The sequence below is a fragment of the Diceros bicornis genome, chromosome 18 (genome assembly GCF_020826845.1).
Source record: "Diceros bicornis minor isolate mBicDic1 chromosome 18, mDicBic1.mat.cur, whole genome shotgun sequence".
NCBI classification, from domain to species: domain Eukaryota; kingdom Metazoa; phylum Chordata; class Mammalia; order Perissodactyla; family Rhinocerotidae; genus Diceros; species Diceros bicornis.
The window spans coordinates 28,705,396-28,732,296 of NC_080757.1; the positions used below are offsets into that span (position 1 = coordinate 28,705,396).

At 35.1% G+C, this 26,901-nt stretch overlaps 1 protein-coding gene across 15 annotated transcripts in view; it reads left to right on the forward strand.

Moving 5' to 3' along the window:
- Positions 1-26,901, forward strand: part of TRIM37 (tripartite motif containing 37) — a 153,765-nt gene that overhangs the window by 45,996 nt on the left and 80,868 nt on the right. For all 15 annotated transcript variants that reach the window (XM_058560526.1, XM_058560525.1, XM_058560523.1 and 12 more), the window contains 7 exons: positions 2,361-2,411; positions 3,799-3,880; positions 9,867-9,943; positions 18,521-18,700; positions 22,113-22,227; positions 23,126-23,344; positions 24,403-24,539. In XM_058560526.1, the coding sequence (XP_058416509.1) occupies positions 2,361-2,411; positions 3,799-3,880; positions 9,867-9,943; positions 18,521-18,700; positions 22,113-22,227; positions 23,126-23,344; positions 24,403-24,539 (861 nt within the window). The remainder of the gene's footprint in view (positions 1-2,360; positions 2,412-3,798; positions 3,881-9,866; positions 9,944-18,520; positions 18,701-22,112; positions 22,228-23,125; positions 23,345-24,402; positions 24,540-26,901) is intronic.

The following is a 26,901-nucleotide window of genomic DNA, read 5'->3' on the forward strand; positions in this document are numbered from 1 at the left end:
AAATAAAATGTGATGATTGGTGATAGGGAAGTGTATGCATCCTGCTTAATGCTACCCCATAGCACTAATTTGTTATAATGTTATTGGTATCTGAAAAGTTTTCTCTAAAATATATACATATATAGGATTGTATCACAGTACCCTAGAATTGATAAACGTTTTTTATGTTCTGAATGTGATCATTTTCTCCCAGCAAGTGAAAGCTAGGGCAAACCATACTGTACCCTCTTGGTTAGTGAGCTTTAGCGACCTATATACTCTTTAGCCCATAAGCGTTCTGCCTTATTGTTCTGAGTTAAACGTGTCATCTCCTTCTGCTGTTCATTTTGTGTTTTGGTGAACCCTTTTGACCCTTAATGGCTGATAAAAATTTGAGAATGATAGTCTGGCCTTACAGCAAAAACAGCAGTAACAAGAACAAAGGAAATATATTACACTGGATGTTAAGGACATGGTGGAAGAAACAATATGAAGATCAGCAGGCATCTGGGGCTTGGTTAAAGTCTTTAGACATTATGAAGGATGTTATGAATTTGGTAGGAGAACTGACCGACATTTGTATGATTGGAAGTTGTGTGAAATTAGAGCCAAAAACATGTCGTGACTTGACCAAATTTGAAGACTATCCTGGGGAGATTTCCTTGGAGCTCTAATTAGGTTTGTGGTTCCAGGAAGGCTTCCCAGGCACTAATTGCATGGCTCCTGCTAATTGGGGTTTGTGTATATGGAGTGCTGGGAGAACATATAATGGGGAGAAGTTACAGCAGACCTCCAAAGGTATGTGACTTCTAATCTGTTATCTGAAGGAATAGTAAAGATTAACCAGGCAAAAGGATCTGGGAATGAGGAATATGAGTCTTCTAAGAAAAGGTAATAACTGCCTAGGGTTATGATAGGGGTGCTTGGCAATTCGATGGTAGCTATACAGTTAACAATTGCAGGGCAAACCACATTTACTTACTGTGAAAAAGATGTGAGCTATTTAACTATACATACTTAACCATAAAATAAAGACTTATATATTTTTTATTCTATACTGTGTTTTCACTGGCAAACCACTAATTTCTTTAGGCATTGTGACAGTGTGAAAATGCTATAGATGTGTCTTATATTTTATTTTGGTAATAGCAAATTTTCATGAATTGAACTTTAGAAAATATGTCTGAAGATGTGGTAAAATGGCTTGCAGTTAATCTTTTTCGTAAGTTTATAATTTTATTTCTTAAGTATATAACACTGTATTACAACACTATGTATGATAATGTCTTAATCATAAATGTTTTCCTGACTCTGACTTTTGAGGTGTTTTAATGACAGTACTACAGACTGTTTACATGACCTAAGGGTATTTAGTGGCAAAATGGTCTGTCCCTTTACCTATTTCCTTTGGTTGTAGTTTGGTTGTCTTGGGAGAAAACTGTGTGGAACTGACGTTGCCTAAGGTAATATTGCCTTGCCAAGAAACTGTTAATGTGCTCATCCATCCTACTTGCCCCATATGTGATTATGTATTCTTATCCTATAAGATTGTGTAGGTTTATTTGCTAGTACATAGTCTCAAAAATATTTGAGGTCTGTCAGTGTTCCTCATAATTTTTCTGAAGAAGGAAGTTTGGGGATTTATTATAATGTCTTTTGCTTTTGCTATTTCTTTTGATTTTTTAAACCTGTTTATATTTGTTTCATATTTCAGGTTCCCAGCCTAAGCACTAATTTCTTTCTTTTCCTGTTTCCATGAGTACTTTTAAAATGTGTCTTATGCTTATTTTTTTTTACTTATTTTTTTTGTGAGGAAGATCAGCCCTGAGCTAACATCCATGCTAATCCTCCTCTTTTTGCTAAGGAAGACCGGCTCTGAGCTAACATCTATTGCCAATCCTCCTCTTTTTTTCCCCAAAGCCCCAGTAGATAGTTGTATGTCATAGTTGCACATCCTTCTAGTTGCTGTATGTGGGACGTGGCCTCAGCATGGCCGGAGAAGTGGTGCGTCGGTGCGTGCCCGGGATCTGAACCCGGGCTGCCAGTAGTGGAGCGCACACACTTAACCGCTAAGCCATGGGGCTGGCCCTGCTTATTTTAATACTTAATCATATATTGCTTTTAAAAAAAAAGCTATCTTATAAAGTATTTGTTGTCTCCAATTTAATTGCAAACTTTTGTTGTCTGCTTTTGATGGTCTTATGAATTTATTTGATTTAATGTTATGTTTAATGAGAATTTTAAAATACTTCTTAGGGACTTAGTTTAGTTTAATAAAATTTTCAGCATGTTACTGAAGTTCTTAAACTTTATTAATAACTAAATCAAATTTTAAACTTATATAAGCCAATTAATTTCTTTTGCCTTTTGCTTCTTTTTAGTGAATTAGTACCATCTTATGATTCAGCTACTTTTGTTTTAGAGAATTTCAGGTAAGTTTTTGATAACTCTGGTTTTTTGTATATATACATAAGTAAGAACTGGGAAGGTGTCATTCTTGGGTAGGATACAGACCTATTCATCGGTGTGAGTCAGTGTGTAGTCTTAGAAGAAAGAAGTTTCCTATTGGAAACATAGAGGTCATTCGTCTGGATTCTGTTTTATCTTCGAGACAGATTGCTTCTCTAGTCTGGGAAAAAGGAACCAGCTTTTTAAAGAAGAGAGTCCACTTAGCCTTTGCTAGGATGGGGCAAATGGAATGACAAAGACTGATGAGCCCCACTACCCATCCTCAGAAATAAGAGTGATGAGAAGTCTATTTGAGTCCGTTTATCTCACCTCGAAGTGAGGAATTGTGAATGAGAGGCCATTATTGTAAGAAATTTGTAAGCTTTGTAACTTGCATATTAATTTTGTTAGCTTTTACTGCCTATTCTCTAAGATTGGAAGTAAAGGGGCTGGCCCTGTGGTGTAGTGGTTTAAGTGCGTGCACTCTGCTGCTGGCGGCCTGGGTTCAGATCCCCGGCATGCACTGACGCACCGCTTGTTAGACCATGCTGTGGTGGCGTCCCACATAAAGTAGAGGAAGATGGGCACAGATGTTAGCCCAGGGCCAGTCTTCCTCAGCAAAAAGAGGAGTATTGGCATGGATGTTAACTCAGGGCTGATCTTCCTCCCACACACACAAAAATAATAAATTAATTAATTAAAAAGAAGTAAATATCTTAAAACACAAAAGTCTTAAGGGACTTGTCTTCAAGGGCAGCATGGAAGTGGGGAACCAAGAATATAAGGTCTTTCCTTGGGGAGAGAAACTCCAGGGGGTAATAACCATCAAAATAAGGCCAAACTGTGAGAATTTATACCATTTCCAATTTAATTTGTTTTATTTATGGGATAATTTTGTGGCTAAAATGTAAACTTTCTTTGGATTTCCACACATATTTTAAGATTTAGCATACGTTCTTTTGTTTTTCCATTTTAAAAAAGGATCATTATACTACAGGAATGTGAGGAAAAAACACATTTTTTTTTTCTTTAATGGTGAAAGACTGCTTGTTGAAGTGGTGATTAAATTCAGGACACTTAGTTGTAGTTTCCTTTTCCCTTAAATGTCATAGTTTTGAGGGTTTTTTTTTTTTAAACTTGAAACTGAAAAGATATTGCTAAATATTTCAGTGTCATTAAATTTTCTTTTTTTTCACAATGTAACTATATATAAATATATACAGTGGAATTATGACTTGTTCAATCACCTTCATTTACATGTCTAAGACTTCAAATAAGTAACATAAATAAACTAGTTGGTTTTTGGTTTTGCCTGTTACTATTTCACAACAATTTTGATCTTAGGATTTGGTTGGTTTTCTTTTACTTTAGCACTTTGCGTCAGAGAGCAGATCCTGTTTACAGCCCACCTCTTCAAGTTTCAGGGCTTTGTTGGAGGTTAAAAGTTTACCCAGTAAGTTTTTCATATTTCTAATAAATTTTGAAACCAAGATCTGTCTTTCAGGGTTCTATAGTACATTAGTTCACTTTTTTAGTGGCGTAAGGAATTAAAGTAATGACAAGTCTGTTTCTTTATAGGATATATTACTAAGTCTATGAAAAAATGAGTTAAATATGAACATATAAACCCTGACATATTATTGAATCTTATTTCTTGTTTGTAGGAACATATTTATCTTTAGAAGAAATGTTTAAAATTCTTATTTTCAAAGTCATTTTTTAAATAAAAATAAAATACAGATACAGAAAGCCATCAAAAATACATGTATGCTGGAGCCAGCCCGGTGGCATAGTAGTTAAGTTCACGTGCTCTGCTTTGGCGGCCCAGGGTTTGCAGGTTCGGATCCCGGGCAAGACCTATGGACCACTTATCAAGCCATGCTGTGGCGGGTGTCCCACATATAAAGTAGAGGAAGATGGGCACGGATGTTAGCCCAGGGCTAATCTTCCTCACCAAAAACAAACAAACAAACAAACATATTTGCTGACTGCACATGCACAGTGCATTTTAGTGTGTTCCTTTGACGTATGTATTTTCGGAAAATTGGCAGCTGAATCCAGTGGCATGATGAGATTCGTAGTCGATTCCTATGGCAAGAATATAAGCAGTAGTGTGTTCTTTTATCACATCATGTCTAGTTGCATCTTTTCTGATACTGGAAGCTATTGATGCTCATTGCCTACATCTGTTAATTCATTGGGAGTTGCAGAATAGTGATATTCTCATTTTATTGTTTCTTTTTCATTTATTAGTTGTAATACTTCTATAAAGAGATGTTTCCCTTTATCTGTTATTTACTTACCCAGTATTACAGTTCATGTAGAAGAGGCGGGATTCTTTCCTGTTATTTGCCAGTTTTCCTTATTATTCTTTGAACGTGATTAATTAGATTTTTTAAAATATCATTATGAACTTAACGATTTATACATATTTAATCTCTTCAAGTTGGCTTCTGTGTCATTTTGCTCTGACCCTGATAGTCCCTAGTGTGACCAAAGTAGTTCACTTTCTTGTTCTCTTCTATGTCAGGATGTTCTAGGCTTATCTTGTACATTTCCCATTGACTATTTTATCCAAAGTTGATTCCTTTTAGTGGGGAAATTGTATTTCAAAACCTAACTGGGGACTAGGGATGCTCATTTCTACGACCAACAGGTTGGTCACTGTTTCTAGCCTCCTTAGTGAACAGAGCTAGGAAATAAATAAGTAAAGATATGTGGGTGTTCAGTGTGTGGGGGGTAATCTGTATTTATTTATATAAAAATTTATTTATAATGGAAGCTTTATTTTTTAGAGCAGTTTTAGGTTAAAAGCAAAATTGAGTGGAAAGTTCAGGGAGTTCCATTCACCCCCTGACCCTGCACATGCACAGCTTTCCTCACTATCAACATATCCTGCACCAGAGTGGTACATTTGTTGTAACTGATGAACTTACATTGACATGTTATTACCCAGAGTCAGAGTTTGCATTAGAGTTCATTATTGGTGTCATATGTTTTATAGATTTTTGTTTGTTCTTTGTTTTTAGGCCCAAGACCATACTTTGAGAAAAACTGGGTAGGAGTATAGATAAAATTAAAGTGATTAAGCTCCAGGGATCTCAATAGAGAGAAAAAATTTATGAACACTTTAAAATTGCTATGTAATTGTAGAATATTGGGGTGTTTTTTGACACATATATGTATTTATTTTTTTAAAGATGAAACAACTCATGAGTTAATGCTCACATTTACAATTCAAATTCAGGACTATAGATTTTTAACTTAATCTCTTTATATTACACCTGTATCTCCTTCCACTCTAGGAATCCTACTTCTTATCAATTTGATTACTGAGAACTGTTTAAAATTTTTTTTGCGTATACTCTCCACAGTCCCCTCCTCTGCCATGTCTGGACAACAGTTCAGATGTCCAAAGCTTGTTCTTTAGTAGATTTTACTGGAAGGGCTATTGGAAACAGTATTCCATGAGTTTTTATATGTTTGAAACCGTTGTGTCCTTTATACTTGAAAGCCAGTATTGCTGGATACAAAATCCTTGGCTCATGTTTTCTTTCATGGGGTGCCTTAAATGTTCAATTCCATTTTCTTTAGGTAGTCTGATTATAAACTATTCCTTAAAAGGCATTTGCAGATATTGTTTAGATGCCCATGAAATCATCTTCTTTTTAAGTCTAAGAATTTACTACTGTATATTTTGGTTTTTCTGGGTCAGTATTCTCAAGTACATGCTGGGCTCTTTCAATATGTAGTTTTAGATCTTTTTTTTGTCTTCTCCAAGAAAACGTTTCCTTAATTATAGTTTTAAATGTTTGTTTTGTTCCTTTCTTTGGTTTGCTTTCTTGGGACTTGTATTATCTGCATTTTGAATCTTCTTTGTCTGTCTTCAGTATTTACCACTTTCTCTCTAATCTTTTTAACCCTTCATTTCATTTTTATTTTTAAAATTTTCCTTCATTCACTTTTTTAAAGATATAAACTGTTGTGCTTATTTGCTATGTTCCTTTTAGTTCAGTCTTTATTTCTTAAATAACTTTTTATTTCTAATTCTTTCCTTAGTTCCATCACCTGATTTCTGAGTTTTTCTATTTCTGTGTTATTCTTTCATGTCACTTTTTTTTGTTGTCATATTATTTTCTTAGTGTCTTTTAGGTTGTTCTGAAATAGGTTACAATTTTGATCTGTTCTTTGAGTATGTTTTTCTGGAGTGCTTTCATTGTCTGTAGGGATGTTATTTAGCTCTTTATTCTCCTTTTTCATTTTGGTATATAACAACGTAAAATTTATCATCTTAACCATTTCTGAGTGTACATTTAGTAGTGTTAAGTATATTCATGTTGTTATGCAACCAATCTCCCGAACTTTTTCAACTTGCAAAACTGAAGCTCTCTGCCCATTAAACAATAACTCCTCATTTCTCCCTCACCTCAGCTCCTGGCAACCACCATTCTACTTTCTGTTTCTGTGAATTTGACTACTCTAGATACCTCATGTATGTGGAATCATATGGTTTTTGTCTTTTTGTGACTGGCTTCTTTCACTTAGCTTAATGTCCTCAAAGTTCAGCCACCTTGTGGCATGTGTCAGAATTTCCTTCCTTTTTTAAGACTGAATGTTCTGTTATATGTATATACCACATTTTGTTTATTCATTGATCTGTCAATGGACACTTGGGTTGTTTCTACCTCTTGGCTATAGTGAATGATGCTGCTGTGAACGTGAGTGTGCAAATATCTCTTCGAGATCCTGCTTTCAATTCTTTTGGATATATACCTAGAACTAGTATTGCTGGATCATATGGTAGTTCTATTTTTAATTTTTTGAGGAACCTCGATAGTGTTTTTCACGGTAGCTGTACTGTTTTTACATTCGCATCAGCAGTGCACAAGGGTTCCAATTTCTCCGTATCTTTGTCAATACTTGTTTTCTGTTTCTTTGATAGTAGCCATCCCTATGAGTATGAGGTAGTATTCATTGTGGTTTTGATTTGCACTTCCCTAGTGATTAGTGATGTTGAGCATCTTTTCATATGCTTTTTGGCTATTTGTATATCCTTTTTAGAGAAATGTGTATTCAAGTCCTTTGCCCATTTTTTAATTGGATTGTTTGTTGTTGTTGAGTTGTGGGAGTTCTTTCTATGTTCTGGATATTAGCCCCTTATTAGGTATATGATTTACACATATTTTCTCCCATTCTTTTGGTTCCTTCTTGCTCTGCTGATTGTGTCCTTTGATGCACACAAGTTTTGAGTTTACTTGTAGTCCAATTTGTCTATTCTTGTTTTTGGTTTGATATCCAGAAAATTTTTGCCAAATGCAATATCATGAAGCTTTTCCTCTGTGTTTTCTTCTAAGAGTTTTATAGTTTTAGGATTAGGTTTATATCTTTGATCCATTTTGAGTTAATTTTTGTATATGGTGTGGGCTTCCAGCTTCATTCTTTTGCATGTGGACATCCAGTGTGCTATGGCAATCAAAAATATGGTGCCTTGCTTTCTGAGAGATTTCTGGCTCTCCTCTACTTTAACTGGGCCTTCTTCCTTTGTCTCTATTATTTCTGTGCTGTTTATCTTTTATTTTACTCATAGCAGTTCTTTGCAGTCTTTGGACATGTCCTGAAAGGCCCTAAATATTCATTTTCAGTAGTTTATAGAGTGACTAGACTGAATTTACTTTTCAGACTTTTTTATATTAGGCCTCCTTGTACTCGGTATTATGTTGAGCAGCTCTTTCCAGTTTTAGCTGTAGTATTTGGCTCATGATACTTTTCAGTGACTAACTCTTGGCCATTTTGTGATTTTCTGTGTTCTGGTCCATTAGATACCCCATTGCATCCCCTTTTTTCTACCACACAGTTGTTGATATCATGCAGGTCTTTGTGGTTGTAATTGGTATGTCTTTACCTGTTTGTATTTTGGGGATTGTGGAGACAACCTGTCATGTAATTTTGTTATAAATGTTGTTTGTGAGCTTTTGGTTTTGCTGTCCAGTTATCTTTTGTTTTATGTTTGGATTTGGAGAGTTGCAAAAACTGCTGCCATTGCTGCAGTCTTTCCACAATCCTCTGCCTATTGAAAAATCTGAAAAGCCAGTATTTTGTTATAGGTATGGCTGGCATGTAAATAAGAGTAGCAAATTTTGTCGCTTAAAATTATGATAAAAATTAAATAAAAAAGAAATTTCTCATATTATTAGTTGATAAAGATCTGGAGTGGAAAATGTTCGTTTCCTTTTATTTATTAATTGATTGATTTCACTCCAGGGAAATTCTTCTGGGAACATAATTCAAAAGAAGAACACAGCTATTTTAACAAGGATGTTGATTGATTTTTAAAATCAATGTAATTTGTGATATAATTTGTTTTCAATAAAATTCACCAATTTTGGCAAGTTTTGACAAATATATACAGTTGTATAATTATTACCACAGTCAGGATTTGTATGATGCCCAAAAGTTATCTAATTCCCTTTTTCAGCTAATCCCTTCTTTCTCTTTTCCATGCCCCTCTGCAACCACTGATCTGCTTTTGTCAATATAGTTTTGCTTTTCCAGAATTTCATATAATGGAATCATACAATATATGATCTTTTGTGTCTGACTGTTTTCACTTAACTGATGATTCATTTATTCATTAGTGTTTATTGAATGATTACCATGTCATTTCCTGAAAGCTGCTTCAGGACCTTTTAGAGCAAAGTAGCCCAGAAATGTACTTGTACCTCTCTATAGTTATATCCCAGTAGACACTAGAGATGAATAATAGGATCCCTGCTCTCAGCCCTCACAGTCTGATTGGGGAAACAGATGTTTATATATATTCTTAGAACAAATGTAATCCTTTAAAAAAGTAGACACATGAGCAAAATACTGGAGAAATACAGAGGGGAATATTTATCTCTGTAAAAATCTCTGTAATAGAAATTTAAACAACTTCTCAATCTCCAGACAGAATCTTATATGGAATCCTAACAAATAAAACACAGAAATTATATTTAGTTACTTTCAACATCAAGTGTTCAACCTTTTTCTATTTTACTCTTTTTTGGTCTTAAATATTATCTTAATTTTTTTTGTCTAATTCCTAGTGAAATTGAGTGTTTTTTGGTATTTGGGGTTTTCATTTTTCTGGAGACTGATTTTTAAGAGTTCTGTATATGTTAAAACTCTTAACACTTTTCAAAGTTGTTCATATTTTCCTTCACTTGTATGCTTTAGTATTTTCATGGCTTTTTTTATGTACAGAAGTTTTAAATTGTTATAGACTCAAATCTCTTGGTCATTTTATTATTTTTCTTGCTGTTTTTAAGCTTAGAAGTACTTCCGAATCCAAATATCAGATATTAATCTGTGTGGTTTTTTTTTTTGAATCGTGGTTTGGTTTTTTTACATTTAAATTGATCTGGAGTTTGTATTTGAATAACATCTTTTTCTTTTTTAAGGATGGGAATGGAGTTGTTCGTGGTTACTACTTATCTGTGTTTCTGGAACTCTCAGCTGGCTTGCCTGAAACTTCCAAGTAAGTTATGCAATTAAATAACAAACTTTAGTGTGTGTTTACGTATATTCCTCCTAGCATTTTTATTAACTACTTTTGTTAATTACTAAGATGTATACTGGTATGGAATCCCTGGCATAGTATGATGGGATAGACTGGCAGTTCTCAAGCTGTATGGCCTAAGGACTCTTTATACTCTTAAAATTTATTGGAAACTCCCGAGTTTTTCTTTATGTGTGTTATATCTATTGATATTTTCTCAATTAAAAATTAAAACAAAAATTTTGTTCATTTTAAAATAACAGTAGACCTATTACATATTAATATAAATAGCGTTTTCTTGAAAAATAACTTTTTGTAAAGCAAAATAATATTTGGTGAGAAAACTTGTATTATTTTGCATTTTTGGAACTCTCTTAATATATGCCTTAAAAACAGACAACTGGATTCTCAACATCTGTTATTATATTCAATTTGTTGCAGTTTTGGTTGAAGTGTATGTATAAAATCTGGCCTCACAGATTTTGAATATCATATGTAGTTGGGAAAAGTCTTTTTAATTCACATACCATAAAATTCACCTTATAGATAAGTGTACAGCTCAGTAGATTTTAGTATACTAATGTATATATTCACTGAGTTTCTACCACCATCACCAGTATCTAATTTCAGAACATTTTCATCACTCCACAAAGAAACTCTGTACCTGTTAGCAGTCACTTCCTATTCCCTTTCCCCTCAGTCTCTGGCAACCATTAATCTACTTTTTGTTAAGGAGGAACATTTTAAAGAGCGGTTTTAGAGTGTTGTGAATCTTCTTTGATATTACACTAAAATTGAACAAGTGGTTGTTTGTTAAATGTAATTTGTAATGTGGAATCTGGAACCATATCAGTGAATTTTATTTTACTCTATTACATTAAAATCTGTTGGTTTGGTATAAGATGTCTGCTTCCAACTATGATGGAGTAACGAGGGTAACCCTTTCTCCTGCAACAACCAAAAGGAAAAGAAAATGAAAACATTTTCTAAACTTTGAACATCAGGCAACAAATGAAAGCAACCCCTGAGAGACAAGCAACAGACAAATGAGCTCTATGATTGCCTCATCTTACAGCCGTGAGCGTTTTCAAGCTATAACACAGGGAGGGGGAACTGAGATAGAGTCTGGCAGACTCCTTGAGTTGAGGAGACAGTGCTGAGTGTCCAGGAAGACCAACACAGCTAGAGTGTATTGGACAGAATACCAGAAAGGAGAGAGCTGCACAGATAGAGAACTCCAGAGATCTGTAGAGGGTTCCCTTCAAGTATTAGCAGAGTGTACTGATCAGGGCATGTGTGTGAGGCAGCATCCTGAGGTTGGGGAAAGAACTATCTGAAAGGATTAGAGGGAGTGGTGCCTGGTGCTCATACAGGGCCAGGAACTGTGTCTGTTTACCACTACAGTGGAGAAATTTATAATTCATGGGGCACTGGATAGAGTAGTCAGGAAACTTTGCTAAGTAGTGGGGAGCAGTTAGTCCTAGACCAAACACTGCTCCAGAGCTGCCTAGCAAGTAAAAGCAAGACCTGAAAGGATCAAATTGTTTCTAAGTAACTTAACTGCATTCCAGAGCAAAGCTCAAGAAAATTTATAAGATCACAAAAATATCCAGCCCCCCACAAAGTAAAATTTACAATATCTGGTGTTCAATCAAAGATTAATTGACATGCAAAGAGGCAGGAAGATATAACCAATAATGAGGAGAATACTCAATCAATCAAAATTGAGCAAGAACTGTTTTTCTTTACGTGGGTTATGTCTATTGATATTTTCTGAATTAGAAATTAAATCAGAAAAATTCTTAAGATTTTATTAATTCACTTAAAAATAATAAACCTATTGCATATTAACATAACATTTTCACGAATAATAAATTTTTCTAAAGAAAAATAGTATTTGATGAGAAAACTTGTATTGTTTTGCATTTTTGGAAATCTCTGAATGTATGGCTTAAAAAAAGACGACTGGATTCTCATGTGAGAATTAGGAGAGAAGGACATTTTTAAGACTGTTATTATAACTTTCATATTAGTCCAGAAGTTAAGTAGAGATATGGAAGATGTAAGAGACTCAAATTGAGCTTGTTGAAAATGAACTATATTTGAGATGAAAAATACACTGAATGACATGAATGACAGACTAGATATCGCAAAAGAAAAGATTAATGAACTTGAAGACATGGAAGTAGAAAACTATTCAAAATGAAACGTAAAAAATGAATTCCAGGGGCTGGCCCGGTGGCGCAAGTGGTTAAGTGCGCGCGCTCCGCTGCGGCGGCCCGGGGTTCGCTGGTTCGGATCCCAGGCGCGCACCGACGCACTGCTTGGCAAGCCATGCTGTGGCGGCGTCCCATATAAAGTGGAGGAAGATGGGCACGGATGTTAGCCCAGGGCCGTCTTCCTCGGCCAAAAAAGAGGAGGATTGGCGGATGTTAGCACAGGGCTGATCTCCTCACAAAAAAAAAAAAAAAAAAAAAAAAAAAAAATGAATTCCAAAACAGTAGAACAACTTGAAGCAGCTTAATGTACATACAGATAACTGGAGTCCTCAAAGGGGAAGATGGGAAGAAAAAATAAAGAAATAATAGTGAGAACTTTTCCAACTTGATGAAAACTTGAAACCCACAGATCCAGGAAGCTCAGTGAACTACAAGCACATGAAACATGAAGAAAGCACCAAAGCACATCATAATCAAATTGTTCAAAACCGGTGATAAACAGAAACCTTGAAGCTGTCAGTGAAAAAAAAAGATGTTACATAGAGACACAAAGATAAGGATGAAATCAGATTTCTCACTGGAAACAATATAAATGAAATGATAACAGAGTAACATCTTAAAAGGACTGAAAGAAAAAACTATTAACCTAGGATTCTGTATCCAGCAAAAATATCTCTTAAAAAAATAAAACGGGGGCTGGCCCGGTGACGCAAGCAGTTGGGTGTGCGCGCTCTGCTGCGGCGGCCCGGGGTTTGCCGGTTCAGATCCTGGGCGCTCACCGGTGCACCACTTGTCGGGCCATGCTGTAGTGGCGTCCCATATAGAGTGGAGGAGGATGGGCACAGATGTTAGTCCTGGGCCAGTCTTCCTCAGCAAAAAGAGGAGGATTGGTAGCAGGTGTTAGCTCAGGGCTAATCTTTCTCACCAAAAAAAAAAAAAATACTTTACTGCTAAAAAATGCTAACCATCATATGAGTCTTCAGCAAGTTGTAATCTTTTTGCTGGTAGAGGGTCTTGTACAAAATGCAGTATCTGTGAAGCACAGTAAGGCGAAGTGCAGTATAAAGAGGTATGCCTGTATTTGTAATAGCCAAATCGAATCAACCCTAATTTCTATCAACAGGTGAATGGATAAACAAATTTTGGTATGTCCATACAATGGAATATCACTCAGCAGTAAAAAGTAATGAACTCTTGATAAATGTATCAACATGAATGACTTCTAAATTAATTATTCTTAGTGAAAGAAACCAGACAAAAAAGAGCACCACTTAGATAAAACTCCAGAAAAATGCAGACTAATCTGTAGTTTAGACAGAATGCAGGTGTGTGGTTGCTTGAATGGGAGGAGAGGTAGGGCTAGAGTTTGGTGGAGGGAGAACGTAAGAGGGAGGGATTACAAAAGGTAGAGGAAACTTACGGAGATGATGGATATGTTTAGTATCTTGATTGTGGTAATGGTGATGGTTGCGTAGATATATACATATGTCAAAACTTAACAAATTGTACACTTCAAATATGTGCAGCTTTATTTCAGTTATACTTCATTAAAACTGTTTACTCAAAAAACAAACAACAAAAACTCCATTTGTCTGTTTTGTGCTTTGAATGGATCTTTTATTCATGCATGATTTTGTAACACACACTAATCATTTGGAAAATAATGGTTTACTATACATGCAGTTGATACATTTCATTATGAAATATCAAATAATCACATTGGTATTACCATTTTTATGAGCAAAGTCTTGAAGTGTTGGCAAGTTTTTAAGCTCATATGGTGCATAGAAATTTTTCAGAATTATGATTTTTTACTTGAATGCTTATGTTTGTTTTATCATTGACAACAAATGACATTTCTTTGCCTTAGTTGTTTTGGTCCAGAAATTGTCTGCCAGATCTGAATTGTCTACCCCATCTGAAAGTGTGTGGCAGTGAATAATATAATGACCACTAGTATATTTAAACTACCGTTGCTTTTGCACCATTAGTGCAAATGTCAACACAGTGAAAAAGGGAAATAACGTTTAGTGTTATTATGAAAATGGTTTTGACTTTTTGGATCTCTGAAAGGATCGTAGGGACTGACCCCCAGGGTCACACAGCCTACACTTGAACAACCTCTGGCATAGACTAACCTTAATGCAGAATGTGCTTGTCATCACTGGTGAGTCATACTATGAATAATCATGAATAATGAATAGTCACTAATAATGTGGAAATGTTTCTGGCCTTTGAATGTAAGTATGATTTAGGCATAGCTCTGCTCCAAATCTGTATGATCTGTAACAGTGGACTCACCTGTTTGTTAAAACAGCTAACACCTACTGAATATGTACTTGGTGCCGTGCACTATGCTTTCCATAACTCATTTTGCTTTACTACCACCTTGTGAGCTGTAGGTTCTATTATTACTCCCATTTCACAGATGGGAATACAATGACTTAGTTATTAAGTTATTCACTCAAGTTCAGCATTGTTTAAATAGTAATCTGTTTAACACATATATTTCAGTCTCTGTATTCTTTGTTTTTAACCGCCAAGCTCTGTTTGATACCCTGATATCAGCCTTTGTGGTTGGAAGGTGGTTGATCTTGGGCAGAATTATAAGAAGTTTCAGTGATTATAGGATTTTGTTCATGTTCCTGTTACTACCATTAATCTTGGACCTCTCTTTTTCTCTTGATTAGTCTGTTTCCTGATCTACCTCTGTTTCTTGCCTTGTGAAGATTCTCCTTCCTCTTTTACTGATATGTAGATTTTGTGATATTTCTGTTGCCTTTGGTGCTGGTTTCATCTCAGTGCTTTTATTGTTGACCATATACACTTCAGGAACTTAAAGTTCACATTGTCTTACAAACAGTAATAGCATCAGTGATAATGAGATATTATCATTGAGAATACTAAGGTTGAAGAAGATTAGAATTTGTATATTTATAAAAAAAAATTGTGTATTTGTTAGATATTATCTAAATACCTTAATGAGACTGTTCTATTCTGATAAAAACAAACGTCTTATCAGCTGTTAACTCTCTCAATACCTCAGTAAGCCTAGAGAAGAGTTTTGAATACTTTTTCATTAAATATTGAAATGTTATTCGGTTATGGAATTCAGAGTGTAACAGTGAAGTAGTTTAACTGCCAAACTATGGAATAAAAACTTAAGTCATTGTGTCATTATCTAATAGATTTTAGTATCACTTGGGACCCTGCAGAAGTACTTTCATAATTTCACTATGTTTAAATATCTCCATAAAGGTGTATGTCAGCATACACATATGTGTAGGCTTTCGGAGGAAATTTGCATGAGTACCATCCTGGAATTGACTCTTAACAGTGTTTGCCGAGTGACTTTTGTTTTAGAGATGAGAATTTCTTTGAGTTCCTTAAGGAAAGAGTAGAACTTTCCCTGGAAGAGTGATTATAATAAGACTAAAATTTTTAAGTTAACAGTTGTTAAATTTATTCAGACTTTCATTTTGACAGAAGAAAAGAAGTTGAAATATTCAAATTTAAGATTTTAGTTTTATGTAAGATTGGGGTTGAGATGCTATGTAAATAATTTAACTTGGATTAATTGCCATATTTATTAGAAACATAGGTCTATGCCTGTCATGATTTTAAAGAACTAATGCAGATAAAAAGAATGATTTTTTTTCCAAACATTAGGTGCTTTTTCTTACAAAAGAACTGCTTTTTTGAAAACTGTTTTATGTTGATTTTAAACTTTTACCTGTCTTGATCCTGGATGTATTTGACCATCTACAGTAATGTCTTTCTCCCCAGATTTTCACTATTCCTGATTGTTTCTCTGTGAGCTTTGAGTTTTTCACTGTTCATTTTTAAAATAGAAGTAAAAACTTTATTTTTTGAGGTGAAATTCATATAATATGTAATTAACCATTTTTAAATATACAGTTCAGTGGAACTTAGTGCATTTACAGTGTTGTGCAACCACCACCTCTCTCTAGTTTCAGAGTATTTTCATCACCCCAGAACCCATTAAATAAACACTCCCCATCCCTTGCCCCATTCCTAGGCAACTACTACTCTGCTTTCTCTCTCTGTGTATTTATTTGCCTATTCTGGATATTTCGTATAAAAGGCCATATGATATAGGACCTTTTGTATTTGGCTTCTGTTCACTAAGCGTAGTGTTTTCAAGGTTCACCCATGTTGAAGCATATGTCAGAACTTCATTCCTTTGCATGACTCAATATCACATCGTCTGTGTAGAACTCAATTTGTTTATCCATTCATCTGTTGATGGACATTTGGATTGTTTCCACCTGTTGGCCATTATGAATAATCCTTCTGTAAATATTGATGTACAAGTTTCTGTATGGACATATGTTTTAATTTCTTTTGAATATATACTTAGTTGTGGAATTGCTGGGTTATATGGTAATTCTATGTTTAACATTTTAAGGAACTGCCAAACTGTTTTCCACAATGGCTGCACCATTCTATATTCCTACCAGCAATGTACAAGAGTTCATATTTCTCCACATCCTCACCAGCACTTAATTATTTTCCATTTTTAAGTATATTTTGTAGCCATCCTAGTGCTTATGAAGTGGTATCTCATTGTGGTTTTGAATTGCATTTCCTTAATGGCCGGTGAAGTTGTACATCTTTTCTTGTGCTTATTGGCCATTTGTATATCTTCTTTGGAGAAATGTCTATTCAAGTCCATTTCCTATTTTTAAATTGGGTCGCTTGTCTTTTTGTTGTTGAGTTATAAGAATTCGTTATATATTTTGTATACTAAACCATTGTCAGATACATGGTTTGACAATAGTTTCTCCCATTCTGTAGGTATTTTTACTTTCTTGATAATGTCCTTTTATGCTCAGAAGTTTAAAATTCTTATGAAGTCCAAATTATCTGTTTTTTCTTTTGTTGCTCATATGTTGGAGTCAGATCTACGAATCCATTGCCAAATTTGAATTTATGAAGATTTACCCCTACGTTTTCTTTTTTTTTTTTAAAGGATTCCAGAATTTTTTTTTTTTAATTTTATTTATTTATTTTTTTCCCCCAAAGCCCCAGTAGATAGTTGTATGTCATAGCTGCACATCCTTCTAGTTGCTGTATGTGGGACGCAGCTTCAGCATGGCTGGAGAAGCGGTGCGTCGGTGCGCGCCCGGGATCCGAACCTGGGCCCGCCAGCAGCGGAGCGCACGCGCTTAACCGCTAAGCCACGGGGCCAGCCACCCCTATGTTTTCTAAGAGCTTTAAAGCTTTAGCCATTACATTTAGGTCCATTTTGAGTTTATTTTTGTATATGAAGCTAGACAGGGGTACAACTTCATTCTTTTGTATGTGGCTTTCCAATTTTCTCAGCACCGTTTATTGAAGAGACTTTTCTTTCCCTGTTGAATGATCCTGGCACCCTTGTCAAAAATTAATTGTGCATAGATATTTAGGTTTATTTCTGGACATTTAATAGCACCCTTTGTACTGCAGAGCTGATTTCATTACTTCCATAAAATCTAGGCAGACAAAATGTCACAGCTTTTGCATTGGTTAGTTCTTTGTGCCATCAATCTGGATAATGTACTATGAGAGATACTAATATAAAAATCATTTAACAGTACTTAAAGAAATACATCTGATATTTGTAAGTAAAGAGCTATAATTTTTTCTTTTGCCTTTGCCACCAGAAATAGCAGGTTGAACTATTGTGTTTTTGTTTTAAAAAATTATCTCCATCAAAAAAGAGAAGCTTTATGGCTACTATTGAGTGTTCCTTCTGATTATTTTTATTTCTTCACTTTTCTTTCTTGTAATAACAATGCTTTCTTAGTAAAAATGAGTTTGAAGACTTGAAAGTTTTCTATTGTGTAAGATATAGAAATCTAAATATATTGGCTTTCCGAATGTATACTTATTTTGTGTTAGAAAATTTTATAGGCCTGAATTTCTGAATACACAGTTAATTTATTATTACATGAATTAGAAAAATACAGTAGAGTATTTCAAAATTTGTTATTTATTTTAAAATTGCATGGTGATAAACCTCAAAGGAAATGGCAGAATATTTATATGTGAGGAAATACAGGTAATGAATATATGGAAAAATACATAGTTGTTGCTAAAACAAAAGTAACTTTGAAAGTACTATTTTATACAGACTTTATTTTTTGACGTGGTGTTTTATACTACTATTGTATTGCAGTACTGCTGTCTTTATAAATGATACAATCCTGTCTGAAAGAAATGTAACTATTAATAAGTTTGTTCTCAGATAATTACCTAATGACCTTAATGTTTTGATGAGTCTTTTATTCTTGCTTTGCTAACTGTATATTAATAGTCTATTTTTCAATTTTAGATATGAATATCGTGTAGAGATGGTTCATCAGTCCTGCAATGATCCTACCAAAAATATCATTCGAGAATTTGCATCTGACTTTGAAGTTGGAGAATGCTGGGGTTATAATAGATTTTTTCGTTTGGACTTACTTGCGAATGAAGGATACTTGAATAGACAAAATGATACAGTGATTTTAAGGTAATAGGTAACATTTGATGTTGTAGCTTTTATCATGGGGGAATAATGCCATCAGAACTTTATTTTTAAAGTCTATTCATTTAACAAAAATGAGTATTGAAATTCTTAGTAACTATAACCTTACCGTGTTTTTAACCATTTCATTTCAGGAGTCCTTTGTAGTCAGTAAATAATATGTTAGTCGAAATGTGCTTGACATCTAGTTAGTAATTCCATAAAAAGGAAACTACTACTTTCAATAAATGTAGTAATGTCCCATTAATCCAATTGAACTTCTAGCAGCCTCACTATTTGGAAATTGAAGACTAGTGAGGGATCAAGTGCTTATTTTTTTCACTTGATTTTGTATTTAGATTTGGGTGACTGGTTTTACGAACTTAATTTCACTAAAAGATTTTTCAGTTTTTTTCCTAGATAACAGCAAATTAAAAGTTAGAGAATAGAGATGAAAGTTGGTTAAAGTAAACTAAGTAATAGTAGTTGGTGTGTTATTTGCAAGAAAGGACAGAACATAAACTGACTATAAAACCATTACAGCCCCATTTAGTGTTGAGGTAATCTTTACAAGTCAGAAGTTTGGGGGTATCGATAACATGATGTTTTAATTTGTGATCAAAATGAGAACTTAAAAAAGATAGATTCCTGTGTGTGTGTGTGTGCGCGTGTATATATATATATATATATTTTTGTGTGTGTGTGTGTGAGGAAGATCAGCCCTGAGCTAACATCCATGCCAATCCTTCTCTTTTTGCTGAGGAAGACTGGCCCTGAGCTAACATCCATCTCCAATCCTCCTTTTTTTTCCCCAAAGCCCCAGCAGATAGTTGTATGTCATAGTTGCACGTCTTTCTAGTTGCTGCATGTGGGACGCGGCCTCAGCATGGCCCGAGAAGCAGTTCATCAATGCATGCTCGGGATCCGAACCCGGGCTGCCAGTAGTGGAGCTCGGGCACTCAACAGCTAAGCCACGGGGCCGGCCCCAAATATATTTTGAACTGAGAGGTTTCAGAGTGTTTAACGGTTTGGAAAGTTTCCATGAAAACCATTTTGAAAGATTTTTCCCTTGGAATTGATTTGATATGCTCTTAGATTTTACTTATTCTGAGCTCTTTGTTGTTGAGCATGCTGGAGGAGTTGTTAATATATCAACCTTTACTATTGTGTGTTCTTTTTAACTTTTCTGAGAGAATAAAGAGGAGAAAAAAGATTATTGCATTTTCAATATAGAAAAAAATCCATGTTTTTATCATCTTTTCTTTTGGGGGATTATTTTAGTTCCTTTTATAACCTTTCATGTTTTTGTATTTTTTTTAAATTATTCACCAAAAGAAATAATTTGTTGCTATTTCACACTTTAACCATAGAGAGGATTGCAAAATTACTCAAACGTCACTTTTACCAGCCTACAAAAGAGCCACTTTTTATATCCTTATTTCTCTTCTTATTGGAGTCACAATAATGGTAAATCTTTCTGGTGGCAGTCTTCATGAGAGAGTTTCCTTTTTTTAATGCCCAACCTCTAGTTCTTTATTTAGGCCATCCCTGTTTATAACAAAACGTTTACTTAGAGGCTTGAATATTAGTACAAGAACAGATTCCAGTTGTGATGTTTAATTACTGATATTCAGCAACATTTACTGAGTCTGTGCCTGACACTGGGCTAACAACAAGAAAGAATAAGACATGGTTTTTGTCTTCAGGAAACTCAAGATGAAAAGAGCAGATAAAAACAGAATGTATTATTTTACAAGATAGTGCTGTAATAGCAGTATACATAAATTGCTGTGGGGTTCATGGAGAGGGGGCTTTTAATTACTTAAAGTATGTAATGAGAGAGTGCTCATAATTTAAACCTCAGTTCAAGATTCTGATGGAATTTTATACGTACTTGTTAGAAAGTTATTTAAGGCTTTTCTGTCACTATATATGAATAAATATATTTTATTCTTCTTTCATTAAAAGAGAAAGTTAAGGAATTTTAGCTGCTGCTTGCTTTTGTTTTAATGGCACAAATACTAAAAATAATGTGCCGGGTTGACCACAATTTCCTTAGTAATTCAAAGATGATAATACTCCTTAGAAAGTCCTACTGTCTTACCAATGTATACTGTCTGGGCAGTATCCACTTAGAATGGGGGTTGAGTGAATCATCTCTACCCTCTGATGCATGAGTATCCTTGATTAAAAGTAGTTATCTGCTGCAGATAACTATTAAGATGGTCAGTAGATTCCTACACTAGCTGTAAAATCCTGAAAATAATGGAATGGTAGTTAACGTAAGGGTGGCAAGACTAGAAGGAGGATTTATAGGCTTCCAAATTAGTCTTGCCTCTTGTGACTCTTCTTTTTTTCAGAAGTGTCTTTACACATCACTGTAATTTTTTTTCACAGTAAAGGGAGTCATGTTCAGCTATCTTAACAAAGGTAGAGGTCTTTTTGCTTTAATAAGTATTGGTTTGTGGCGGCCTGGTGGCATAGCAGTTAAGTGCGCGCACTCCGCTGCTGGCAGCCCGGGTTCGGATCCTGGGTGCACCAGTGCACCACTTGTCACACCATGCTGTGGCGGCGTCCCATATAAAGTAGAGGAAGATGGGCACAGATGTTAGCCCAGGGCCAGTCTTCCTCAGCAAAAAGAAGAGGATTGGCGTGGATGTTAGCTCAGGGCTGATCTTCCTCACACACACAAAAAAGTATTGGTTTCTTAAAAGTACAGGTAACTGAATAGATTAAGATCCTATCATTTATCTGTTAATAAGCTTTAACATAGCTACTTATTTTTTTCCTAACCCTAGCTGAAATATGCCATATTGTGATATGAGTTTTGATTTTAAGCTGCTATCTTGAGAGGCTGGGAATATAGGTTATTTATAGCATGTAACTCTTTAGGGGACGGTAAAGCAGTTCTGGGTAGTTGACCCTCTAAGCGTTTTTTTTTTTTTACTGAGGAGCAGGAAATATGGGACTGTGAGATGGAGAAGGGGAAGAAAAAGAGCAGTGCCTAAAACAATCTTTGCCTATGTTGTAGGGTCCAACCCAGGCAAGACAGGGGAAGTAAAGGGTTAGTTTCCTCACTTCCTGCATGATATGGTCCTCTTCTTCCCAACTCATGATCAACATTGTATTTGAGCTAGAATCTTATAGTAAATATCCTGTAGTAGGTCCGTTTGGGAGTTTAACCATGATGTATAATGTTATTTCTTTAGAAAAGTACAGTTTGAGTTTAGACAACTGATTTACAGATTACTTTTTGGAACTGTATGTCGTAATTTGTAGATTATGTATTTAAATGGCAAATGCCAGCAGCTCTGAGTTCATTTTGAATTTTGGCCTTATAACGTAATCAAATAAACTTAAAGTTGTAGAACTTATTATACTGTATGGATTATGTTTCATGTGCAGCTATTCTTTTAAGGTTTCAGGTTCGTTCACCAACTTTCTTTCAAAAATGCCGGGACCAGCATTGGTATATTACTCAGTTGGAAGCTGCACAGACTAGCTATATTCAGCAAATAAATAATCTTAAAGAGGTAAGCAAAAAACATATGTTTTGGGTTTAGTGTTTCATTTGCCTGTAGTATTTGTAATTAGATTTTGGATATTTATTGCTGTTTATAATTTTGTAGAAAAATCCAGTTATCTTATTCTCCCTCCTTACCACCTTTGAGCCTCTAATTCTGCACTGTCCAGTTCAGTAGGCACTACCCACATATGGTGGTATAAACTTAAAAATCAGTTCCTTAGTTGTGCTAGCCACATTTCAAGTGCTTGTATTGGGCATTATGTGTATAGAACCTTTCCATCATCACATAAAATTGTATTGGATAGGGCTGCTCTAGTTTGAGGTAAACTCTTTGTGTTTCTCTCAGTGACTTGGGTATTTCTATTCCCCATGCTGTCTTGAATTTAGAGGATTCTAAGCTATAGAAAAATTGAAAGTTGCCCCATCTTGAATTTTCACTATTGTTGAATTGAGTGCTGGGGAGGATCAGTTAATTTTTATTTTACGATGGTAAACTAAATTATGTAAGGAAAGTTTCTTGCTGCCAATGGAAATTGGGATGGGGTGGGAGGTTTGAAGTGTTGACACTAGTTAATAGATGAGGGAGGAAAATATGAATAAATATATACTTTTGGAGATTTTTATGTTAAGTGTACTATTTAAAACTGCCTGAATTTACTATGCAGGTTGCTAAGTGTATGTGTATCTTGGGCAGGATATGAGAAGAAGGAGGAGAATGAATTGGGCAGTTTGTCTCTATCATAGATTTTTCCATAAGCAAAAGGCAGGAGTGGAGGTGAGAGAGATGGTTCAAGAAATGGTTTTAGGAACATCTGGATATATTTTTTTACTTGAAATATTTTTTACTATACTACTGAAGCACTGCTTATGACTCATGTTTATTTGTGCTGTTCTTGTTTTAAAAGAGACTTACTATTGAGTTGTCTCGAACTCAGAAATCAAGAGATTTGTCACCACCAGATAATCATCTTAGCCCCCAAAATGATGACACTCCTGAGACACGAGCTAAAAAGTCTGGGTCATGCGTTGACATGCTTCGACAGGATGGTCCTACTACAGCTTCTATAAGAGAGGCCAAAGAGGATGAAGAAGATGAAGAGAAGATTCAGAACGAAGATTATCATGTAATAGAGGTTTAGATTCATTTTGTGTTTGAAAAGAGAAATGATGAGATCATGATTTCCAACATATGATGTAGGGGAGTGAGTGTGCTGAAAATTTTGTCCATTTATTTTTATGATCAAGGTATGCCCTTCTGTAAATGTTAATGTTTATAAGTCAGAAGTTGTGGAATCAAAGTGTTTCAAGTTTCTAAAAATTAATTTATTGTGGGAAACAAACGGTGATACACATTCTAGAAACTATGTAAATTGTGGGTTTTAAAAATGTGTCCTATTTTCATTCACCAAAACTAAGTACCTTATCATTGCATACTTAGGTAGAATGATTTAAGATTTGGGAGATAGCCAGGTTTTGTCCTAGCTAAACAACAACCAGAATGAGAATTTAGAATTCAAGAAGCGGTTGTTATTGTTTAAAGTAAGACAGGGATGCAGAGACAAGCTTTTTTGTTGTTGTACTTGTTATTTTTAAGATGGGAGACTTCTGGTATGTGTTAAAATGAGGGAACCAGTGGGAAGAGAGATTCAAGATAAGGTTAAGGTATTGACAAAACAGATTATTTAAGGAGATAATAAGGGTTTGAATGGAGCACTCAGGTGAAGCAGTTAACCTTTGATAGGATGGATGAAATGAAGGGTAGAGTTTGCAGGTAGAGCAGCTGAAAGTTGAGGAGATTTATGCTTAATAGCCAGTATATTTTTCTGTGCAGATAGGTGACAGGGTTTTATATTGACCTTGAGGGTAACAGAGGTTAGGTAGGACTTGAGGAGTGATGGTTTGACATGTTACTCTGTGAGGAGCCTTAGCGGAAGCTGACGTGGAATACATGAAGCATTTCCAGTCACATTGAGAGCCCAGCTGAAATTGGCAGCAATACATTATTAATGGTACCAGGTAATGTGGTTGTATGATTTTCTCTGCAGAGCTCAGCAGCCTAGGCACAGGAGCAGAGAATTCTGGTGATTACATTATTCTTTGGTGCCTGGTCTGTGGGCTAGATGGGATGATCAACTGAGTAAAACATTTGAGATAGAAATCTTGTTTCTTTACCTTGATCTAGCATGAGCTTTCAGATGGAGATCTGGATCTGGATCTTGTTGGTGAAGACGAAATAAATCACCTCGATGGCAGCAGTTCCTCTGCCAGTTCCACAGCAACGAGTAACACGGAAGAAAATGACATTGATGAGGAAACTATGTGAGTGTCTCACAATAACTACCACTATAAATCATCTAAGTGGTAATTATTAGAAGCGTATTACCTAACTTGGGCCTAAAAGTGGGGATATTCAGCATTTTTTTCTTGATACAGAGTATCTTGTATAAATAAAGGAACTTGAAGGAAAGACTGAATCAGTTTCCTCCCTCTCATCTCCAGCTTCCGAAGTGAGTTTTAGTTTTAGTTTTAACTTTTCGATTTTGCAGTTATTTCACATTTAAGAAAAGTTGTAAAAATGTTAACTAAGAATTCCCATATTCCCTTCACCCAGATTAATTCCCCAAATGTTAATATTTTGCTTTGTTATATATTTCTCTTTTCTCTCTCACTCTATGTAATTTTTTTTCCACTAACAGAGATATATATTTATACAATTCAATACCATATAGCCAGGAGAATAAACAAATTAAACTACACACAACATGGATGATTATTGTAAACCGTTATGTTGAGTGAAAGAGACAAGACACAAAAGAGTATATACCACATGATTGCATATACATAGTGTTCAATACAGGCAAAATATTCAAAGTTGACAGAATACAGGTTACATTTGGAGATAATGACTGCAAGGGGCAAGAGGGGGCCTCTAAGGCTTCTGCTACATAATTTTTTGTGAGACATTCAAGGTGAATACACTTCTCATTGTGTACTTCCTAAAAACAAGTATGTTTCTTATGCAGCAACAGTACAGTTATCAAAATCAGAAAATTAACACTGATGTAATACTATAATCTATGGCCTTTAAAAAATTTTGCCAGTGATGCCCTTTGACTGGTCTGGGCTCCAATCCAGGATAACATGTTCCTTGTAGTTAAGTCTCTTTAGTCTGCTTCCATCTGGGTCACTTAGTCTTTTTTAAATTTTTTAATTTGTTTTTCATGACTTGGCCACTTTTGAGAAATACAGACCAGTTATTTTGTAGAAGGTCCCTCAATTTGGAGTAGTCTGTTTCCTCACAATTAGATTGAGGTTATGCACTTCTGGCATTGTTGACCTTAAACAAATAGCCAGATATTTCCCCAGCAAAAATGGGTTTATTTGGGATCAGCAAAGAACTGCAATTCTGTATCTGCAACCATGGGCAAGCCACGTGCAAGTGCGCCAGCAGTAAGGGAGGAGAAACTCTTTTATAGAGGGGAAGAGGAAGTTGGGAGGTCTGTTGTAAACAAAGAATTTGAGGTGTGGTGGCTTTTCATTGGCTGAATTGTGACAGTCTCTCGTTGGCTGAGCTTCTTGCTAGTCAAGAAGAAGTCTGTCTTTTTCCTGTTGGGCTCTGCTGACTTAGGGTGTGAGAGCTCCACCTTTTGGCCTCCCAACTCCAATTTATTGAGGTTTCTGTTTATTAATTTGACCACAGGAATACTACTAAAGTGATATGAGAGGGAGGTGGAGGACACGTGTCTTCAATCTGTCCCATTACAGTTGATTAATTTAGATCAGTTGGTTAAGGTGATGTCTGCCAGGTTTCTCCACTCTAAAATTACTACTTTTTCCCTTTGTAATTAATAATATCTTATGGGGACATATTTTGAGACTGTAAATATCTTATTTCTCATTGTACTTTTATCCACTAGTTTTAGCATCCATTGATGATTCTTGTTTGGAAAGATTACTGTGTTGATTGCCAAATGATGATTTTCTAATTCCATTATTCCTAATTAATTGGAATTCTACTTTAGGGAAGAGCTTTCCCCTGTGCCTGATTAATTAATTAATTTGATTAATATGGACTCATGCATTCTTATATTATTAAATGGTTTAATCCATTTACTTTCATAATTTATTGCTCAGATTATCCTAGATTTGGCCAGTGGGAGTCTGTTAAAGCTAACTCCTGTGTCCTTTTGAGATGTCCTCGTCATTTTTTAAGTGATTTTTTATTTTCTGGCACTACAAGACATTCCAGGTTCATCTTGTACGTTCTCTGTCCCAGCCCTAACATCAGCCATTTCACTAGAGTAAGGTGAGGGTTTTAACCCCATAGTTGACCTCACCTCTGTTCCCTCCAATTAGCTCCATGAAATAGACCATTTTCATTTAATGTTATCCCTTTAAGTTCCAAATCAGAAATCATTACAGTGATATTTTTGGATATATAAAATAGAACTGATTAATTTGAATCAACATGAGAAATTCTCTTAGATTGTTATTCTATAATGTGGAATCCACCTTGCTAATAGCTTAAATATGCAGTTCTATGTGAATTAATTTCTTTGACTGTTATGTCTCTTGACTTTTTTCAAAGTTGTTTTGAGGGTAGTTGGATTTTACATAAAATTTGATTCACGGTCTTTCATTAGGTTTTTAATCTTTTTTCTAGTAGAAAGTGTTTGATTAT